At 38.1% G+C, this 20,911-nt stretch overlaps 1 protein-coding gene and 1 pseudogene across 3 annotated transcripts in view; one reads left to right on the plus strand and one right to left on the minus strand.

Moving 5' to 3' along the window:
- Positions 1-7,653, minus strand: part of Arid4a (AT-rich interaction domain 4A) — a 67,093-nt gene extending 59,440 nt beyond the window's left edge. The window contains exons 1-5 of one of the 3 annotated variants that reach the window (XM_074067902.1): positions 7,421-7,653; positions 6,283-6,339; positions 4,424-4,534; positions 2,335-2,400; positions 1,329-1,419 (exon numbers count right to left, since the gene is read on the minus strand). In XM_074067902.1, the coding sequence (XP_073924003.1) occupies positions 1,329-1,419; positions 2,335-2,400; positions 4,424-4,534; positions 6,283-6,288 (274 nt within the window). In that variant the 5' untranslated portion in view covers positions 6,289-6,339; positions 7,421-7,653. Of the gene's footprint in view, positions 1-1,328; positions 1,420-2,334; positions 2,401-4,423; positions 4,535-6,282; positions 6,340-6,604; positions 6,898-7,420 lie in introns of those variants that run through there. The other 2 variants (XM_020185126.2, XM_074067903.1) reach the window with 2 other exon arrangements.
- Positions 7,654-7,842: 189 nt separating this feature from the next.
- LOC109700123 (zinc finger protein 736-like) overlaps positions 7,843-20,911 on the plus strand; it is a 72,585-nt pseudogene continuing 59,516 nt past the window's right edge.

Here is a 20,911-nt window from a genome sequence, read left to right on the forward strand (position 1 = left end):
CAGAACTGTACTTACTTAATCTCTAAAAGTTAGTATTAACTTTAGTTTTTAAATTTTTTAACAGCGATCAATAGCCACAACTATGCTCACTAAAAATATATAGTTCGGAATAATGGTATTGTTGAGAACCACAATGTCTAGGTGGTTTGAGGAGAATAAAAAGATTAGAAAAAAGATTTTTAAGACAGCAAATTGCTACTACTAATACAAGCCACAGAGTAAGGTTTAGAAAATGCAATTTTTTTGGCAGTACTGGGCTTTCAACTCCTTGCACTTACTAGGCATGAACTCTATCACTTGAATCGTATCTCAAGCTCAGAAAATACAATTTTTACCCAAAGCACATTCTTCTGTAATTTTTTTTTTTTTGGTGGGACTGAGGTTTGACCTTAGGGCTTTGCACATGCAAAGCAGGCACTCTACCACTTGAGCCACACCTCCAGTCCCCAAACCATGTTCTTCACAGCTTTCAGAATCAACTGGAGATGATTTTTATCCAAAGCAACAAATCAAGTAACTAAAGTAAACCTAACAGGTCATTTATTTTCCTTAAATAAGGAAACCACACTATAATTACACCACTTATACCAAGACATAAATGTAAATAAAAACCCACAATGTTACAGGTATCCAGAGTGAAACAGAGTAGTGGACAGAATTCATAGGACTATACAGTTTGGAAGAAGTGAGGAGATTTGAGAATGTCACCTATTGGTATTCCCATCAGCATAATGATAGCAACTATTTTAGTACTGCTTTTTGGTTTAAATTTCCATGTATTATGACACTTACGGCTTCTCACTAAAATTTTTTTAAAGGCAGCATAAGTTTGTACATGGAGTATTAAGAATGCATTCACATTAACAGCATGTATCTTTCTTGAAAGTTTTTGCAAGAGGAGAATCAACATTGTAAAGATTATCAAAACTTAAGTTTCAAGTACCTGGGCTTGAATCTACTCTGGTCAGAATTTTTCAGTCTGTAAATTCTGTGGTTACATCTACATTACCCTATGTAAAACAGTAGCAAGAGTACCTGTGAAATCTTAATTACAATGCATACCTAACTTTCTTGAACAGAAATGTCAAAGTAACCTAAAACAAAAATACGTTCTTGGATGAAACAGACAGAAGTAGCCAAGTTACTATAAGTGACAACTACTTTTGTTAACAACAGGGCATCATTAAAATTTTAGTTAGCAATATCCAGTAAATTGATAGGAAAGAATACACAGTTCTCTGCCAACATGATGCTTCAGTGTACCCACAAAATAAGAGATATACTAACCTACAAATAAAATCTATGTACTAAATTTCTTAACTACTTACCCACAGTATACCAACTAGCATCTGTCAACTTGCTGATAATAGCTTCCTGAAAGGATCCATCAGATGTCCTTGTTTCAACAATAGCTCCAACCTAAAACATGAAACCCAATTTTCTTTACCAAATTTAGACAGACCAAATCACCCCCAACCAATTACATGATACAGGTAAGAAAAACACTTTTGACAATTCTTTGACTGTGGTTTAGACCTTTATCATTTATAGTACTCCTATCTTCATTAGGTAATATGAACCCCAAAGCACTGTGGCATAAGTAAAGTAGTTATTATTACCACTCTTTTACAAATTGAAAATTGTGGCTCAGAAAGGGAAAATAGTTTGTGAAGTCCAGAATGAGAACCCAGACTCTTAAATCTTACTTCATTTTTTTTCACCATATTGCCTCCAAGAGAATTAAATATAAGATGTACACTGCAGAGTAGATCAGGTGGTAAAGTACTTCCATAGCAGGCCTGAGGCCCTGAGTTCAAACCCTAGTTTGAACGGCAAAAACAAAGCAAAACAAAATAAAACCTTGCAAAACCATAGGGCAACCAAATGAAGTCTCAATTTTCTTTCATAGAAATATTGAGATTCAACACCTTTTAGACAGAGTTCACGTGGAGAGAGAGAAATGGACTAGATGACTTTCTTTCAGCTTCCAAATCTCTTATACCAGATATTAATTACTTCAGATAGGGCAACAATGTTAAAAAAAAAAAGCAAGGTAGTCAGAGAACGAATTCAAAACAAAAGGTGGGGGAAAACTTAACCTATTTATATACATTAAACTAGCCTGTCATAGATGTTTGATATTCTTAAAGTAAAGATGTAATCATTGCAATATCACAATGTTTACTAACTATACAAACAAGCCACTTATCTTTTTATTTTCTGATATACATCTTATAAAATTTTAATTGTATGCACAAATGTACATAATTCAGTAAATTATGGTTAAAGTCTATGATTCATTAGTTTAGATTCTAAACTGTACAATATACGTACTCTTAAAGGACCCTTTACTTGGTCATCTTGCACCAATTGTGTTGTGTTATCCTGCTTCAGAAGTACCTGGAAAACATCGTGCATGATAATTTTCATGTTACTTTTAAAACAATACATTTATAACAACAATGTAAATGATGTCTTTAACCTGTGCATTTTTAGTACCCTGTGGTCACCTCTAGTGTAACAGTTACTACATTGTCTCGTACTTATGTTTACTGTCTCATTAACTGTGAGCTCCGTAAGAGCTGGAATCCTCCTTCATTACTGTATCCCCTGCAGTAGCAAGTGTCAATGCATGTTATAGGCATTTAATAACTGTTTACTGAATGAACTATAGAAGATTTATAATCTATAGTCATTGCAGTAAAATCTTAAAACTGCCTTTAGTACATTATATCAGTAAGTCATAAAAGGTTCTGATTGTCACCAAGTGTTTTTTTTAAATTATCAAACTTTATTGGCTACTTAGAACTGTAGCTCTTTTGGTCCTTAAAACTGAACAATTACTGTAAGAAATTCAGTTATAAATAAGTAGCCCTTCCTAATCCTCCCTTGTCTCTGCCCTTCTTTCTCCTTTCATAGCCTCTCAAGTATACAGGGTAACCATTCATAATAGAGCAATTACCAGATAAGTAAATTCAAATTCTAAGTAATGTATGTATGATGAGCCTCCCAAATACGCAGGGTAATCATCCATAATAGAGCAATTACCCAAATAAGTTAATTCAAATTCTAGGTAATGTATGTATGATGAGACTTCCTAAAAACAATCATTGTGCTGATTTTAAAGAAATAATTGAGAACCACAATACTAAAAAAAAAAAAAAAAAAAAAAAAATTGTCAAAGAATCTCAAATATTAGTAATAAAATATTACAGTTTATATCATCAAAAGGTTATATGAAATGAGGAAGAAACAAATGTCCAATGACATTCTAATAATGAAAAAAATTTTCACCAGAACAAAATTTAAAGAGAAATTTTGTAATAATCATGAATAAATCTACCTACCATACAAATTATACTGTTCTGCTTCAAGGACTCTCAAACTTCAGCATGCATCAGCAACACTGGAGGATTTATTCAAATACAAGTACTGAACCTGACCCTCAGAGTTTCAGAAACTCTAATTCCAGAGAGTCTGAGGTAGGAGCCTAAGAAACTGCATTTTGAACTAGTGTCCAGGAAAGGCTGATACTGCTGGTCTCGGAGCCACACTTTGAGAATCATTGCTCTAGTTCATTCATTCATTCTTCTGACAAATTTGAGTGCCCTCTATTTATTGGGCAATATGTTAGGTGTTGGGGATAGAATAAGTAGATGTTTTCTCCTTTCATGGTACTTAATTTTGGTAGGAAAACAACAGATATGTAAATGAATAAAGTAAACTGCAAGCCACAGTTAAGCAAAATTCAATGACAATAATGTTGACAGGCACACTAACAAAATCTCAAAGGCCACATCAAACCTCTTTCATGAACTGCATTTTATATAATGCTAAAAATGCTTACATAAACATGAATTATTTTTGTATCTAAGTAACATACTACTAGAATCTATATGTAGGAAAAATTACTGGAAGGAAACAACAAATGTTAATCACATTTCTGTGAAGTATGGGCATTAATCCATCTGCACTTCCTGTATTCCCAAATACTGCAAAATGTGCTAACTTTTAACTTTTTCTGATCATAAAAGCATCTTAAAAATCAGCTTCTTGAGTTATTTTTAATGCTGTCTCAAAAACATAATTTCAGTTGCATTGTTCTTCCTAATCACTGAAATTATCTCCATCTGAACATTATGAAAGGGAAGAAACCAGATTATAGTCTAAATATCATGCTACTACAAACAGTAACTATCAAAATGATAGAAGTATCACAAGTATGAAATTTTGATAGAACCATTTTGCAATAATTTCTCATTTTGAGTTCTTCCTTTATCGATTCTTAAAGTATGTTCCTGTAAGTTGAGTGAATAACAGTGCTTTCATGTAGTATTGTAATCTCCTCTCCACTTAATAAAACGACAATCTCTTCAACCCAGTTAATAAAGCTGTTGCATGAAAATGTATACAAATATATTACCTTAACTTTCACCAGCCTTTTCACAGTTTTAATCTTTGCCTCACAGAAGGCACCTCGGTACTTGGCACTGACATCAGTTCCCACCGTCAGATAGGCCGGCTCATCTGCCGCCTGGTGAAGGAACAGAAAGTGAATGTCACTACTGCTTTTCCCTACCCCAACCTCAAATAGCATTGAATTTTGTTTTTCAAGTAATTAGAACATTGAGATTATTTGCCTATTAATTACACTGACAATACCCCTAAAGGAAACCCTTTATTAACAACACTTCATTTTATATAGTGATTTCATGATGCCATGTTTTAAAGTTATAACTGGAAATTATCAGCAAGGAAATGCAATAATTTTTTCAGATATAAATTTTTAGAAAATTCTATAATTTATAAAACAAATGAAAACATAAGAAAACAGTGAAATTATATTAATGAATGTTTTTGGCCTTTAATATGAATATCTTAACATAAATAGTTCCAGCCTCCTAAGAATTCTCATATTAAAAGAAATATGGCTATTAAAGTTAACAAAAACAATACATAATTCAGTGTTCAGTGATACAGTTTTATAAAGGCAACATCTTTTTGGATACAGTATATCTGTACAGGTAAGAAGTCACGTGAATCCTTTTGGAAAATTCGTTGGCTAAAGGCTGCATTTTGAAAGGTCTTAGTCTAAATTCAGCTGATGAATGCAGCTATGACTGATGGCTCAGGACTGTGTAGTCATACCTAGTTTGCAAGAATCTTCTTGGTATATATTAAAAAGCAAATCCTTTACTAAGAAATGTCTACTAGCAAATGGCCACAATCACAACGATACATTAAAAGATATGAGAAATTTCAATCTACTATTCATCTTAATCTTGACAGAAGTAGGATGATTGCTATCTCTGCCTGACATTTTACCAATTTTTTTCAAAAATCATGTGTATTCATATAAATTCAATTCACCACTACTAAGTGCAAAGGTAAGTGAACACTTTAGCTGTATGCTTTTAAACAGAAAACAATTTTTCATTTTTCATTAAGTTTTCCCAATATTAAAGGTTACCTCTATCACTTCATGAAAATAGGAAGCAACAGAAAGTTTTAAGAAAATGCTGTATTTCGATTAATACACTGAACAGTAAATAAGACATGAATCCAGTACGTCTAAATATCAGTGCAGTTACAAAACTGCAAATTGAAGAGAAATACTATTGGGAAATTATCTGACCAGAAGTAGTCAACGGCCATGGCATTCTGAAGAATGCTATGAAAACTTCCTTTCCTTTCAATCATCCACATATGATATTTCCAAGATTCGGCATCTCCAGAAGAACACATAGGTACATGTATTCAGAGGGACTTAGGTTTTAAAATATTTTCTCTAAACACTGACCTAAAACGAAGTATTAGTTTATCCAACCTAAAATATTATAGCCACAGAAGTACTTTATCTCCAAAAGAAATGCTATCTCTTTTATTCAATCCACCTATTCTTTCTCTTAGAGTATCACAGTGGCAGTAGGAAAGAAACAAAACAAAACAAAACAAAAAAACTCCCAAAGAACCAAGGCAGGACAAAAGCTTTACTTCTGCAAAGATTGCTGCCAACACAGGAAGTGTTTTAAAATACTAGCCCAATGGACAATTGAAAGGCTGCACCAGCCTTTCCAAAGTGCTAACTGCCACAGAGAGGGCTGATAGCCACACATACTTCTCACCCATCCACACGTTCTCATTTTCCAAAGTGCTGCTTAGCAGAGAGATCAATGTGGAGTAACCAAAAAAAAAATAAAAAAAAAAAAGACATTCCACGACAGCAGCCTCGCAACTGGCAGCTTCCAGGGCACGAGGTTCAGAAGAGTTGACTCCACTTACCTTCATTTTTACTGGAGATCTGTGGGGTTCCAGCTCAACGAGTTATCTTCGCCGTCGCTAGAACCATGGGGAGAGGAAAGACAGGCACAGAATCAGTCAACAGCGGGGAGCGACCCAGGGAAAAAAAAGTAAACAAACGCCGGCGGGGAGGGGCAGGACCCTCAGCAGCCAGGGCGCAAACCCCTCGGAGCGCAGCGGGAACGCAGGAGGCAGGGGGCAGCGAGGGCTCCGCGGGCGCGGAGAGCAGCCCGTTCCGCCCCGGAGCTGGCCAGCGGCCCACCGCGCCCCCGCCCCGCGGGCCACTCTGACCCGGAATGCTCACCTCGGCGCCCCAGGTCCGATCGCCCCGGAAAAGGGCAGGCCACCGTCTGGGCTTCACCGGTCCCCTACAGGGCCGGTGGCCAAGCCCTCATTCGGCCACCCTCGGGATACCCCGACTTGGGCTCGCGCCCCGCCTCCGTCGCTCGGCCCCCTTGGCCCGCCCCGGCCCGCGGTGGCGGCAGCGGAGTGTCACGGCGCCATTGCTCTCCTTCCTTCGCTCTGCACCATGTCAGGAAGGAGAAGCGCCCCTTCACCCGAAGGGGCAGGGGCGGCGGCCTGCAGCCGGGAGCCACGAGCGCTAGAAGACCCCGCGCGGGGGAGGGGGCGGGGGGCGGGAAGGAGGAGGGGAGGTGGCCCGGACAGGGTGTGGGAGGGGAGGGGAGCCGCACAGCGGCAGCCACCGCCTCCTCCCGCGCCCGCCTCAACTTTTTGTACAGCCCGGAGAGGTACCAGCCCCAAGCCCCCGGAGTCCTGCCACCGACTCCACCCGGGAGGACGCGCCGCGGAGTTGGGGGCCGGCTCCCCCAAGCAGCCCGCTCCTGGCCGCACGGAAGCAAACTTAGCGGCGCGGCCAGCCCCACAGCCATTTTCCCGGGGAACCCGGGGAAGCGGCCGAGGAGGCGACTCGGCGGCGGTTCCCGCAGTTACTGCCGCTGATCCCTGATTTGTCCCTTCCCCCGAGCTCGCTGCACCGCTAGCGTAGGATCCCCCTCCCCACCTCCAAAGATCCCAACTGCACCGGGACCCCGGTCAGCAGCACCAGCTGCTACTGCCGCTTCGTCCATTCAGTATCCCCGCTCCCCTTCTCCCCACCTACCTACTGCGGGTGAAGTGCGAGCTGTCAGCTCTCGAGTCCTCCGCCCCACTGACCGCCGTGGGCCCCCGTCCGGGCAGCACCACTCCTGGCCGCGGCGGCAGTTCCTGCGCCGGGTTCCCCACTCGTCCCGATTTACTGCCACAATCCACCAAATAACAAGCTGTTGAGCAGACTCGCTTCTACACGAACTCCTATTGGCTGCCCATGACGCCGAAGAGCTTCGGATTGGAGCTCGCTACCTGCCGTTCTCATTGGATGTAGCTCTGAAACTTCACGGATTGGTAAGAAAAACAGCAGGTAGGACATCTGCCACTTGTGATTGGCTGTCTCCGAAGAGCAACGTTATTGGAGAATCAAGGATTGAGTAAGCAAATCCTGGAAAGTGATTGGTAAAAACAACTCCGGATGTGCTTGACTGAACACCGATTGGAGAATTGAGGGGTCAGGAAGAGCAATTCGGCACGACGATTGGCGGTGGAGTGTCCCATGGAAACGGAACCCAGAACTGCAGCCAGGGGCTTGCACGGGGGCGGGGCAGGGTCTTCCCAAGGCGCCTGCGCTAAACCGGCTTCTCGGCGCCATTTTGTCCCGGCAGCAGTGGCCGCAGCTCTACCGCATTTTATGTTTGTAGAGTGAAGGGAGCGGAGTGCTTATCCAGTAGATGTATTTTAGAGCGGCACCCATCCACTGTTCGCCCCAGGACAGCATCTAGTGAAGGTCGGAGGGATCGCAGAGCTGTCAAGAAGGTCAGTTGAAGGCTATGGTTGTCCCATCGACTAGGGGATGGCGCAGCTCTAGCGGCAGCGGCACCGGAAATGAAGGACCCCGAGGCAGCCATGGGAAGAGTAAATTCTTCGGGCGGCGGGGTGGGGATTGGGGGCGGGATGAAAGGGGGAGAGGCTTCCTGTCCCGCCGAGAGTGAAAGGCCCAGGACACACATGTTCTCTGAGTCGGTCCTTCAGTGCCGTTTTCCTGGGTCTGCCCTTTTTGGAACAGCCGTCCCTTTGGAAGTGCGTTTAAGGGAGGGGCTGAGGGGGCAGCCGTGAAGACGGGGAAGGAGGGTCCCCAAGCCAGCATCCCCGCGGCGGCGGCGCTCGCGAGAAGCCCCGGGGCGCTGGGGACGGTGCCGCGGAGTCTCCACCTGCACCGGGCTTGGGGCCATTCCCCAAAGAAACGGCGGGGCGGTGAGCTGAAAGCAGCCACGCGAGGACCTTGTTCTTTTAGCCAGACCTTGTCTGCTACACCAGACAAAAACTTGCCATTGTAAATGGCGCAGTTGGACTCTTAATGGACGAGGTGTTGTAAAGAATGAACTCACTGTGCTGTGGCTCCGGTGGCCGAGCGCCTGCCCTGAGTTCAAACCTTAGAGCCTCCGAAAAGGTTGAAGGTGGGAAATGATGTTGACAGTCCGCACGCTGAGGATGCTCAGCCTGATCAGTTTTTATTTGTAACTGATTTTTCTCAAACTTACTCATTAAGGAAGTGTATGTCGGTATTTTTTTTTGAGAGACCTGGTCACTCTTAACCTGGATAGATGTTTGTAATTATCTTCCGTACCGCTTTTAAATCCGATCGCTGCCTTTGGTGAGGCTCGACTAGAAAATGATTGAGTGACTTAAGGAGTTATTGTTTCGTTTATTGTTCTGTTTGTTGGCAGTTCTGCTGAAAATAACAGGACATCTCAGTGACATATATCCCAAGGTATTACAGAGGTGAGTCCTGATCTGTACTAAAATCCTTACAATGCTGAGACTACCAGGAAAAGCTTTCTGTGGATTGGTAAATAAATACTAGAATGGTAGTCGAAAGGTGTTTTGTTTGATCACAGTTTCATCCTCAGTTTAATTAGCCTCCTGATATGTCTTAGAATGAAGTCCACTAATTAAGATATCTTTGTAGATTTACCTATTAATGTGGTTAACGGAATTTTTAAGCATTTAACTTTTTTTAAACGTGAAACACTATTTTCATGATTTGTCGCTCCTATAAAAAAATTCTCATAAAGAAGGGTCTCATCAGTAAAAGTGCTTAGGAATAAAGTATTTTTATAAGGAAATTATAATACAGTATAATACTAAATTTTCCAGGGGGTAATCACCCATAATTCCACTATCCAACTAGTCGACATATGCATGGTGTGTCAGTAGGCATTTGGAAATTACCAAAAAAAAAACCCAAAGAAAAAAAAATAAAAACCTCTTGTATTCCCTCCATCAAAAAATAATTGTAGGGCTCAAACACCCCCCGCCCCAAGTATTGCCAAAAAGTAATTGCAGTTTATGCTGTGTTTGTATTTTATACCAAGAGCTTTTTGTTGATGGTATTGTTTTAAAAAATATGGTTGTGCTCATTTTCTTACCTTGTTTTCTTATGGAAAACTTTGGGAACATCAGAAATACTTTGTACATAAAGCATTTTTCATGGCTTTCATCGCTGCATAGTTTTATATAGGATACATTGTACCACACTTTTTTGTGTATGTGTTTGATGCTGGGAATCATATCAACAGCTTTGTGCACACTAGGCCAGTGCTCTACCACTGAGTGACGTCTCCAGCCTGCCTTACCACAGTTCATAAGACCTGTTCTATTTGGTTTTCTATAATAGTAATAATATGCCAGTGAATATCCTTGTACATGTTTTGCAAAATATTGTTGCAAAGAGCTATTATCAATGGCTAAATTTTCTGGGCATCTAAATCGTCTTTCATATCCCTAATCATTTTTGTGGACTAAATTCCCAGAAGTAGAACTATAAGGCCTAAGGAATTGTACGCTTAGAGTTGGCCCAGCACTCAGCAGGCTGAGGCAGCAGGACCACAAGTTCAAGGCTAGCATGAGTTGAATAGTGAGACCCTGTCTCCAGAAACACAAACAGAAAGTTTGAATGCATGTACAGTTGTCCATTAGAAATCTTTGTCCCTTCATTTGTATTTTTATTGTTTTTATTACTTATTTTCCAGTGTTCTCTCTCTCTCTCTCTCTCTCTCTCTCTCTCTCTTTTGTGGAGCTGAGGTTTGAACTCAGACTTTATGCTTGCAAAACAAGCATTCTACCACTTGAGCCATACCATCCATACCTGTCCATTTTGCCCTGGTTATTTTGGGGATGGAGTCTTGAGAATTATTTGCCTGGGCTGGCCTTGAACCACTATCCTCCTGATCTCAACCTCCCAAGTAGCTAGGATTACATGTGGGAGCCACTGGCACCCAGCTCTTTAGCTTTATTTTTGAATTCCATGGGATGGCTTTATTCAGTTAACTTTATTACTTTTTTTTTGAGACAGGATTTCACAGTGCTGCCCAGGTTGGCTGGGAATGCCTGAAGTGTGACTTCTATTTCCTTCAGATAGTTGAACATTAGTACAATTGCAACATTTTGCCACACAGACAATGACATTTAGGTGATACTAAGAACAAACTGTTTATGCTATAATTAGCTAAGTGTCACTGCTTTGTGTTTCCTTGGAGCCTGCTTTAAGGTTTCCTATTTTGGTTTTTGGGGTTTTTTCGTTGGTTTTGTTTGGTTTTTGTTGTATTTGGGTTTGAACTGAGGAGTTTCCCATGTTTATGTGCATTCTCTCGGCACTTTTGTAGTCCTATAGGACTCTCACATGCCTCCCACCCCACTTTCTTTGCAATGATTTAGCTGTTCCCTAGTTTGAGGCTCTGTTCCCAGAAGGTAGCAACTGTTTTTAATCACTATTACGTTCTCCTGCCTTATCACACGGTAAGTGCTCTGTAAATACCTCTTACGAATCGTACATTAGTGTATAAAATATATGGAATAATAAACTAATGGATATTATTAATAGTAATTCTCTTCTGAAAGTTAATGATGTTCTGTAGGTGCTATCTTAACCTTTAAATTTTTAATATTCTAAAAACTTAATACTAAGTTAGTTTGTAATTGTTAATAAAGTACAGATCGAAAAGAACCCATTAAGAATGTATCAGCATACTTCCCCCAAGACTTTTGTTCCTTAATCCTTTGATAAGGATTTTAAATCTTACTGGAAGCTACTTCAAATGACTGAACTAGACAGTTACTCTGGACCATCTTAGATACAAATGAAAGAAAATAATAGAATTGCACTTTTCTAACCTATTTTGGTGACCCTAATATGAGTGATATATCTTATAAAGTCAAACATGTTCAATTTGAACAATGTTTCTGCGATATAATTGAGAAAGAATTATCTGTTCACAGGTTCAAATGAGGATGTATAATTAGCTGCTCTGTGCGATATGTTTTACTGAAATCTCAGAATCAGGACTTTCTTACAGACTTGTTTGCCCGTTACTGTGGTTCCTATCTCTGAATTCTTGTTTCATGTTTTGGTTTGGGGAGGGAGGTGGGTATTTGTTCCCCAAGTTAGCCTAGTGCTCCTGAGCTCAAGGGATCCTCCACCTCAGCCTCACAAATAGCTGGGACTATTATTTTTTTTTTCTACTCATAAAAACTTGACATAAAGATATCTTAAAATGAGAATGTTTAGGAACAAAATAAATTTCTTGTTAGTGTCTTCTGTTAAATTCAATAATTTCATTTAAAGCATAATACTTAGTATGAGCCCATTAAAATTTCTGTGTGTCAGTGATGCTGTATAATAGTGGTCCAGAATGATATTCACTATATGTTAAAGATGTTATTTTATTATTTTTATTTATTTATTTATTTATGTAGCGAAACTGGTTCCAAAAAAAGTCTATTAGGGAAGGAATACACTTTCAAGAGACTGAAAGCAGGTCATCTAAGAAAGAAAGAAAGACCAAGAATGACAAATTTTTTTTAATGATAGTCTGTGTTCTGAATGTTTAAGTTATAATGTACTCAAAATTAACATAAATCTTTGTCTTTCAGAAAAAGATTAATTTTGTGGGTGAATGAAGAAGGTGTTCAAATCTTGAAAAGGCTTGGATATTCTGTACTGAAAATTCTGTTTCTGGTATGTAATTTTACTTTATACTTAAATCATCAAGATTGGCCATGTTATTTGTGTGTGTGTGTATCTTTTGAAAAATAACAAAAGTTACTCAACTGTGCATTTATCTCTGGAAGTGTAAGTATCTGTTGAGAAGTGTAACTAATTGTAATCAAAGCACTCTTTGAAGAAATATCTACATAATCTCTTACCCTGATTGATTTCAATATTGAATTTGTAGCCATGTGAAGTCAATACATAATGGTTTTTGTTCACATGTAATTTAAACTAAAATGACAGCATATTTTAGGATTTGGATTCAAGCAGATCTGGGTTATCTAATGGCTTTCCTTCAAAGATCTGTGCTCAAGAAGCTTACTGTCAGTAAAAGAGCATATTTGAACATGTGGAAAGTTAATGAAACCGTTACTTCAAAAGATTTAGGCAATTTAGTTTACTTTTCAAAAATTTTTAATTTTTATTATGTACTGGAGGTACATTGTGACATTTACAAAAGTGCTTACAATATATCTTAGTCAAATTTACCCCCTCCGTTCTCCTTTATACCCCCTCCCACACTCAGAATAGTTTCAACAAGTCTCATTTTTCCATTTTTTTACATGAATACCATATTCACCCTCTAACTTTAAAGATTTAAATAGCGGTCCTTGGTAGTGATGGATTAATGTTCCATATACAATCACAGCTAGAGATTTTTAAAGAAACGTACTGCTAGTCTCGTAAAAACAGCAAAAATAAAACAAATTTATCTAATGGTCATTTGAAAAAAATTTAAGAATAATGAAATACTTGTAAAATTAGAAAAGAAAGCCTTCTAATTCTATGGAAAGTTAAAAGCAAAAAAAATACGATTATATAAGGAAAACTTAGCCAGCACCAGTAGCTCATATCTATAATCCTAGCTACTTGGGAGCCTGAGATTGGGAGGATCGTGTTCAAGGTCAGCCCAGAAAATAGTTCTCAAGACAGCCCCCCGCCCAGTCTCCAAAATAACCAGAGCAAAATGGATTGGAGGTGTGGCTCAAGCCTGCCACTTGCTTTGCATGTCTGGTGCCCTGAGTTCAAACCTCAATCCCACAAGAAAATAAATAATAATATACGTGTGTGTGTGTGTGTGTGTGTGTGTGTGTGTATATGTATGTGTATATATATACATATTTAAATATATATACATACATATATATTTATATATTCACGTGTGTGCGTGTATACATAATGTAGGATTATAAACTATGTTTTGGACAGTTAGCAAACCAGTTAGGAAAGGATGACTGGCTAAATATTAAATTAGCAAAATTGGGGGACCAATCTTGTCAATGTTTCTAGAATTAGCTGCACATCAGAATCCTATGGGGTAGTCTCCCTCTATCCAGGTTTCTAGAGGGCCTTGAAAATGGGTATGAGTAGAAAGTAAACATTATTTGTTTTGTTTTCTTTTCAAATTTTATAAATCATGTCTTTAAGTTTTTTTGTTTGCTTGTTTTGGTTTGGATGGTGCTGGGTTTTGAACTTCGGGCCTCACGGTTGCTAGGCAGGTGCTCTACCACTTGCATCAAGCTATTTTATTTTTAACTTAGTTTTTCTGTTCCCAACTATTTAGCTTTCTAGTTTATTGGTATTTTAGTGCTGCAATTATGTATTTGCATATAGCATTTTCCATCCTTTGGACTGTTCTTTTAGGTTTGATTTAAAGGGTCATTATATGAATTTTTTTATTTCTCTTGAAACTTTTTTGTTTTCGAGATTATAATTGATACTGTTACACTCCTGTTGAATTTAGTTACTGTCTTTGGGTAGTATATAATTATAATTTTTGCTCAAAGTATGTTGATCTATTTTTTCTTTGTAAGATTTCTGTTGTTAACTAGTGAGTTAGTTATAATTTCACTTTCTCCCATCCAAGTACCAACCAGGACTGACCCTGCTTAGTTTCCAAGAGAAGACAAGATCAGGTGTGTTCAGGGTGGTATGGCCATAGACAAAATTTCACTTTCTGATTGTAGTATGTTACTTACTGATTCTTTTACAAGATGTCTAGTCAAGCTTTCTAATTATGTATTAGACTTGCTGTACATATTTTTTTAATATAGATTTCCCTTTTAATTTTACTTTTATTTTTTTGGTGGTACTGGAGTTTGAACTCAGGGCCTCATGCTTGCTAGGCAGGTGCCCTACCACTTGAGCCACTCCACCAGCCCTCTTGTTTTTGAGATGGTCTTGCAACTTAGAACTTTAAATGTCCACTCAGCATCTCTTTCTCTATGGTAAATTATTTTACTAAAAGGTCCACTGATTTGTTGGGGGAAGGGAGTTGTTATTTGTTTTGGGTTTTTCTTGTACTAGGGTTTGAACTCGAGAAGTAACATCTATTCACAGATCGCGAATGTTTAACCAGGATTCTTTTAATAGCTCAAATCTAAGTAAAGATATAAATTATCCTTTTAACATAAAATTTAAATGTCAGTTACAAGTACTTTAATAATGTGGAATAGCTGTGTGTGTGTTTTGCTGGGGATTAAACCCAGGGCATGTAGCAAACACCCACCCTTGAGCTATGCCCCAGACCCTTTTTTGTTGTTATTTTGTGTTTGAGACAGGGTTTTGCTGCTACCTTTGCCAAGACTGGCTTTGAAGCCAGGATCCTTCTGCCTCTGCCTTTGGATTACGGGCATTCGCTAACATGCCCAGCTGAGCACAGACCAATTTTTGAGTGTTCTTCCCAGAGAAGAACTTGATTTCATCAGTTAACTTTCTGTAGTTCTCCCACCACCACTGTCCCCTCCACCCCACCTTCTCTCAAAACTTGCCCTTCTTTGCCTTTTTTCCTTAAAAAAAAAAAAATGTGGTTTTTGTTTTTTCTTTTTCTTCCGTGGTTTAACAAGGGAAAAGTTCCAGTTTTGTTTCAATGAAAAAGCATGTTTGCTAAATGATTTGTTAGGTGCCAGTCACAATCATTTTTTTTCTTTTCTTGGATTCCATTTTTTTATTTTGTCCTTAGCAAACCTAACCCTTTTGGTACCTTCCTTTTAGTTTTGTGACAGTCTATGAGCTTATGAAATTTGGGGTACTTTGTTACCTATATCAAGTCTCTTTTTGGTCTCATTCATATAGTTAGATACTGCTTTTCCTGTGCCAGGTGCTAGTGGCTCATTCCTATACTCGTAGTTATTCTGGAAGCAGAGATCAGAGGATCAAAGTTGGAAGCCAGCCTTGGGCAAATAGTTCTGGAGACTATTTTGAAAAAACCCATCACAAAATGGGCTAAAGAGATAAGGGTACCTGCCTGCCTAGCAAATACAAGACCCTTAGTTCAAACCCGAGTACCACCAAAAAGTAAATAAATCTCTTAAAAATTAATTAAAATTTTTCCCATTATAATGTTCAGTTGGCATTCCAAAAATATATTCTGTTTACAAATTGAGAAAAAGCAATATACTCATACGTGTGAATGTTTTTTTTTTTTCCCAGCATGGTAAGCTTATATGTGGTTATGTGAATTTTTATTGCTTTACTTTTATTAATCCCTTGTCTTTCTCACCTTTGATTTTTCAAATATTCTTACATCATTTGAGCTACTTGGTAGATTTTATGTTTCTTCTTTGCTCTTACAAGAATGTGTAGGTATGGCCTAGAACTTTTGTGAGGAAGGGTGGTTTAGAGCACATTTCTTCTCCTTTCCACCCATGTGTAAAATGAGTAAAAGAATTTACCTGATAAGGTTGGAATCAATATTACATGAGTTAATATGTGTAAAGTGCTTAGAGTGATGCCAAGCATTTAGGAAGTACTCAGGTCTTAAATGGTGTCAGTATTGTTAAGTCATAGGTACAGGATGAGATGATTCATGAGGACATTTATTTGATCCTTGGTTGCTATGATAATTATTAGGGGCTTAACTTTAAGATTTAGAACAAGTGAGAATGATGGGAATTGGAGGATAAGTTAAAAGATTGGGCTTATAGTTGTCATTTATAGAGCTAAACAGGCAGTTGTATACTCTTAGCTCAAAAAAGTCTCAAAAATTTTACAATAATTCAGCAGGACTTTGAATTGAATAAGCATCCTAATATGGAAATACTGGATTTAAAAACCAGATGTTACATCTTCTAATCATTATTCTGTTACTCTTTGGCTGTGACCTGGGATATATCAATGAATTCACTGTTGGTTTTTAGAAAATAAGTTTCATGGGCTAGATAATTACAGCTCTTAGTATTTTAAGGTTCTAGACTAGCACCATATTTTTCACATAAGAATTCTGAAGCATATTTCTCATGTCTATCTGTCCCTAAAAGTTAACTATTAACTTAAGCACCTCTAAGAGTCAGAAATCTCAAACATTGACTCATTCATTTTTAGCACTTAAGGACGTTGTTGATGTTCTTATTGCATAGTATCAAATTCTGACAATTGCATAGTATCAAATTCTGACAAGTCTGAATGTTCCACCCACCTTACTGTTTAATCAGGTTGTTTTTGTTTCATTGGGTTTTTTTGTTGGTACTTTATTTTGAAGTGCTGGGGATTGAATCCAGGACCACATATGCTAGGTAAGCGATGTAGCTATGCTCCCAGGCCCTATTTGTTGAGAGTTGTAATTATTCTCTTTGGCTAACAAAATACATATTTCATATATTAGCTAAGAAAGGTCAGTTATTTATTTTATTATAGTGGTGTTCCTATTTTGTATATTGTTCAGTGTGTTTAATATTTTCTTCCATGAGTTTTTTTTTAGTCTGATGTGACGCATAAAACTGGTTGCCTAAACTGACATGAATCTCAATCTGCTTTTTGCAGGGGGAAGGAGGAAGTTCTAGATAATAATAATTTTTATTTGTTTGGCATTTTAATGTTTACTAGGCATTTTGAAGTACCATTATAGCTTTAGGTGTGATAGATTAAAAATTAAGATACAAATTAGTTGGTACCTGCAGCATTTAGGAAAAAAGGAGTCATTGGGGTGGGATTTTTTTTCTTTAGCTTGTTGGCATATGATGTTTTTGATGTTACTGAGTTGCCAATTCTTAACAGCCCAGTTAGAGTTTTATATTTATATGTATTTAGGGTCACCTCAAATAATACAAGAAAGAAAAGAAAGGGGGGGGGTAGTTTCCCTCATACCAAACTAGAGTTCTTACTGTTTCTCAAAACAAACAAAAAAAAAAGAAAAACTTTGTTCCTTAATTTTTATATGCAATCATAAAGCTATTTCCAGTGTATAATTTTTTTAGCTTAGATCTTAGGGCAGGAAAGGGGATTTTTCTATGAAGGGTCATATCAAATGAGAAAGCAACCTTCCTGTTTCTATTCCTCTCTGTATCATATGATAGTAAGGCCTTAAAATTGAGAAGGCCTTAGTAAGCAAAGTTTGTTGTTTTCCTCCCAGTTTTGAAGTTCTGCATTTTATTACATAGTCACAAAGAACTAGTCTGTTCCCAGTAAATACTTTAGCCACAAAACTTGCTTCTCTATGCTGCTGCGTACTTCCTGTTTTGTCAGATTTCCATTTATGGAAAAGAATAGATTTTAGAGTAGGCTAGTTTGAATTTCATGTTTAAAGCATCCCCTGAAATTTACTTTGGGAGCCATCCAAATATCTAGAGGGGGAGGAAAACGCACGTCATGTTTCCAACATAGATTCGTTTTTCAGAAAGCTTCATTTGGCTTTGTATCTTGTCAGAGAGGCTTGCCAAGAAGGGAGAGAAACTGCTGTCAGAAATTTTTAGTGTATGACTTGCCAGCATTATTGGCTTGCCTTTAGACTTTCCATGTCAAACGTGTTTGAGTTTGTGAATGAATTATTACATTGCCTTTGAAAGAAGGATCTGTGTACATTTCTAGTAGACTTTTCTTTTAGAAATATGTAAGAACTGCACTCCGTCATTTGTTCCACTTACAGTGAGGACAGGTCAGAAGTCATATGTTAATTAGAATAGAAATGGGCTGCATTGTGAATGTGGGTTATCTTTTGAATAAAAGTTGCAATAAAACCATTTTAAGACTTTTGCAACTAAAATAGTGAATAGAGCATTGAGTTGTCTGTCACTTCTTAACCCTATGAAGTAAACTCCTAAGTAGGTCTTAATAGGCTGTCAGTAGAACATGCTTTCATTGTAAATCTGAACCCTACTAACACAACTATTAAGGAAACCTTGCGATAACAGTCTTTTACATTGGTGGAACCAAGCTCTTTCATAAAATTTTCTTTGACCAAATTGACCTGATCTGCTTTAAGTCAGAACTGTTTCTTTCTCTTTCTTGATTTTAAGTAAAATTTAAAAAATTCTTTTTAATCCCTGATCATTAATGAACAATTATACAATTTCTTTCTTATTAATACCCTGGCTCTTCATCCACCTTTGTGTTGGAAATGTTTTCCTAATATCTTTTTGTCACCCTCTTTGAAGAGCTGTTGTTGAAGTGTAAAATACTTGTACATCCCTTTTTACCTGGCTAGTTATGTGCTCTTATTTCTCATCATGCCCTATTGCTTTCATCCCCCATCTTGCTTTGTAACAGAAGTATCATCTCTTAAAACCTTTTAAGTAATCTTTCCGTTGTACTGTTCTCCTTTTCATAACCTATATCCATATCAGTGATTCTCAGCTGGGCATGGTGGCATATGCTATAATTCCAGCACCTCAGAGGCTCAGGCAAGAGAATCTGAGTTTGCAGCCAGATTGAGCTACACACCAAGACCCTGTCTCAAAAAGAATAAAAGCAAACAAACAAACAAATGAGTCTCAAATTTACTAGTGTATTCATATGAATTACTGTTTGTCCAAAATATAGGTTCCTGGGCCCCATTTCAAATCTTGTGAATTTACATCTGTGGAGATGTAAATTCTTGAACAGGTGCTCTTTGAACCAGTTTGAGAAGAATTTTATTGCATCCATTCCCTCTATCATCTAAATCCTGTTCTTCATATTTTTCCATAGATTAGTGTTTTTACAAACTGGGTGTGGTGGCATACTGCTGTAATCCCAGCACCCATTGAAGTGGAGGCAAGAGGATTGTGAGTTCCAACACAGCCTAGGTAACATAGCAAGACTGTATCTTGGGGAAAAAAAAAAAAAAAGCCTAGTCTGTACTTGGTTTCATTCAGCTACTGTCATCACAGAAGTTTTTTCCTACTAATTGCTGACATCCCTTTGTTTTTCTCCCAGATTCATTAATTGGAGAGCTCATCCACTAGGTGTACAGGAAACTGCCCCATATTCCCTTCCATGTTTGTGAACATTTATGTCCTTCCCTTCTTAAAGTACTCACTTGTAGTCCAGTACATACCATATACATATCCATAATACACATACTTCTAATAGGCCTTCCTAGTGATTATAAAATGTGTATGCTGTTCTCCTTGGGGAAAGAAATGTATCTTTCTTTTTTGTAATTTAAATTTTCTTGGTGATGTGATACATTGTAGGCATTCCTAATGTTTCCGTTGAATTTTACTGCTGTCTGCTGCTGACTCTTAAACCAGTCATACCTACTAAAGATACTATGTTACCATCTTTGTATCTCTTAACTCTATTTCTCTTTCTCTAAATTTTCAGTATTTCTTTGATGCTGCCTTAAGAATAACTCTTCCATATTATGTTGGTCTTTGAATACTGTTTTTTTCTTTCTGGGAAAAAAAATAATTCAAATAATACACTTCAAAGATAAACTCAAGATATAGAGGTAAGGAACCCTGCTCTTCAAAAGTCTTTATATATTAATCGTATTTCACAACATTGACTTCTTTTAAGAGAATGTATGGACTAGAAAGCTACCCAAAATAATGGTGGTTACCTCTTGACGGGTTGGGGTGGTCAAAGAAGGAACATTACTTTTATTTGTAAAATTCTAATTTTTAAATACTTGGGCGGGGGGAGCAGGTAATTGCATATTCACATAGCACATAATTCAAGTATGTACACTGAGTAAACAGTGGAGGTGAACTCAAAAAAATGCCTTGAAACACTATTTTGGCTTATGGAAATATGGATGGCTGTCTTTTCTGATTTTTTTTGTATTGCCTTTTAGGAGGTGTGCTGGGGTTTGAAGTCGGGTCCTCACACCAGTAATCTACAAATTGAACCATGACCCCAGCCTTTTTTGCTTTATCTTTCAGGTAGGGCCTCACATTTTTTACCCCAGGGCCAGCCTCCGGGTAACCCTTGGATCCCGATCCTCCTACCTATGCCTTCTGCATATCTGGGAACACAGATGTGCCATCATGTATATCCGCCTTATTTGTTGAGATGGGGTCAGGGTCTCCCTAACATATTTTTTGCCCAGTCTGACCTCAAACTACTACCTTCCCGATCTCCGCCTCCTGAGTAGTGGGATTGTAGGTGTGTGATACCATTTAGTGGTTTCATCAGAATAAAGGCTTCTTAGAATATTTTGTCAACTAAAGGGAAAAACTGTGCTCTAACAGTTCTCATAGGCAATTGATGTTGCTCCAAAAATGGGTTATATTTTTGGATTAAAATTAAATGCCCCTTTACTCAAACTGAAAAATAATGTTCTGGTTTGAAAAACAGGTTTATCCATTGTAC

Source organism: Castor canadensis, chromosome 3 (genome assembly GCF_047511655.1).
Source record: "Castor canadensis chromosome 3, mCasCan1.hap1v2, whole genome shotgun sequence".
Taxonomy (NCBI): domain Eukaryota; kingdom Metazoa; phylum Chordata; class Mammalia; order Rodentia; family Castoridae; genus Castor; species Castor canadensis.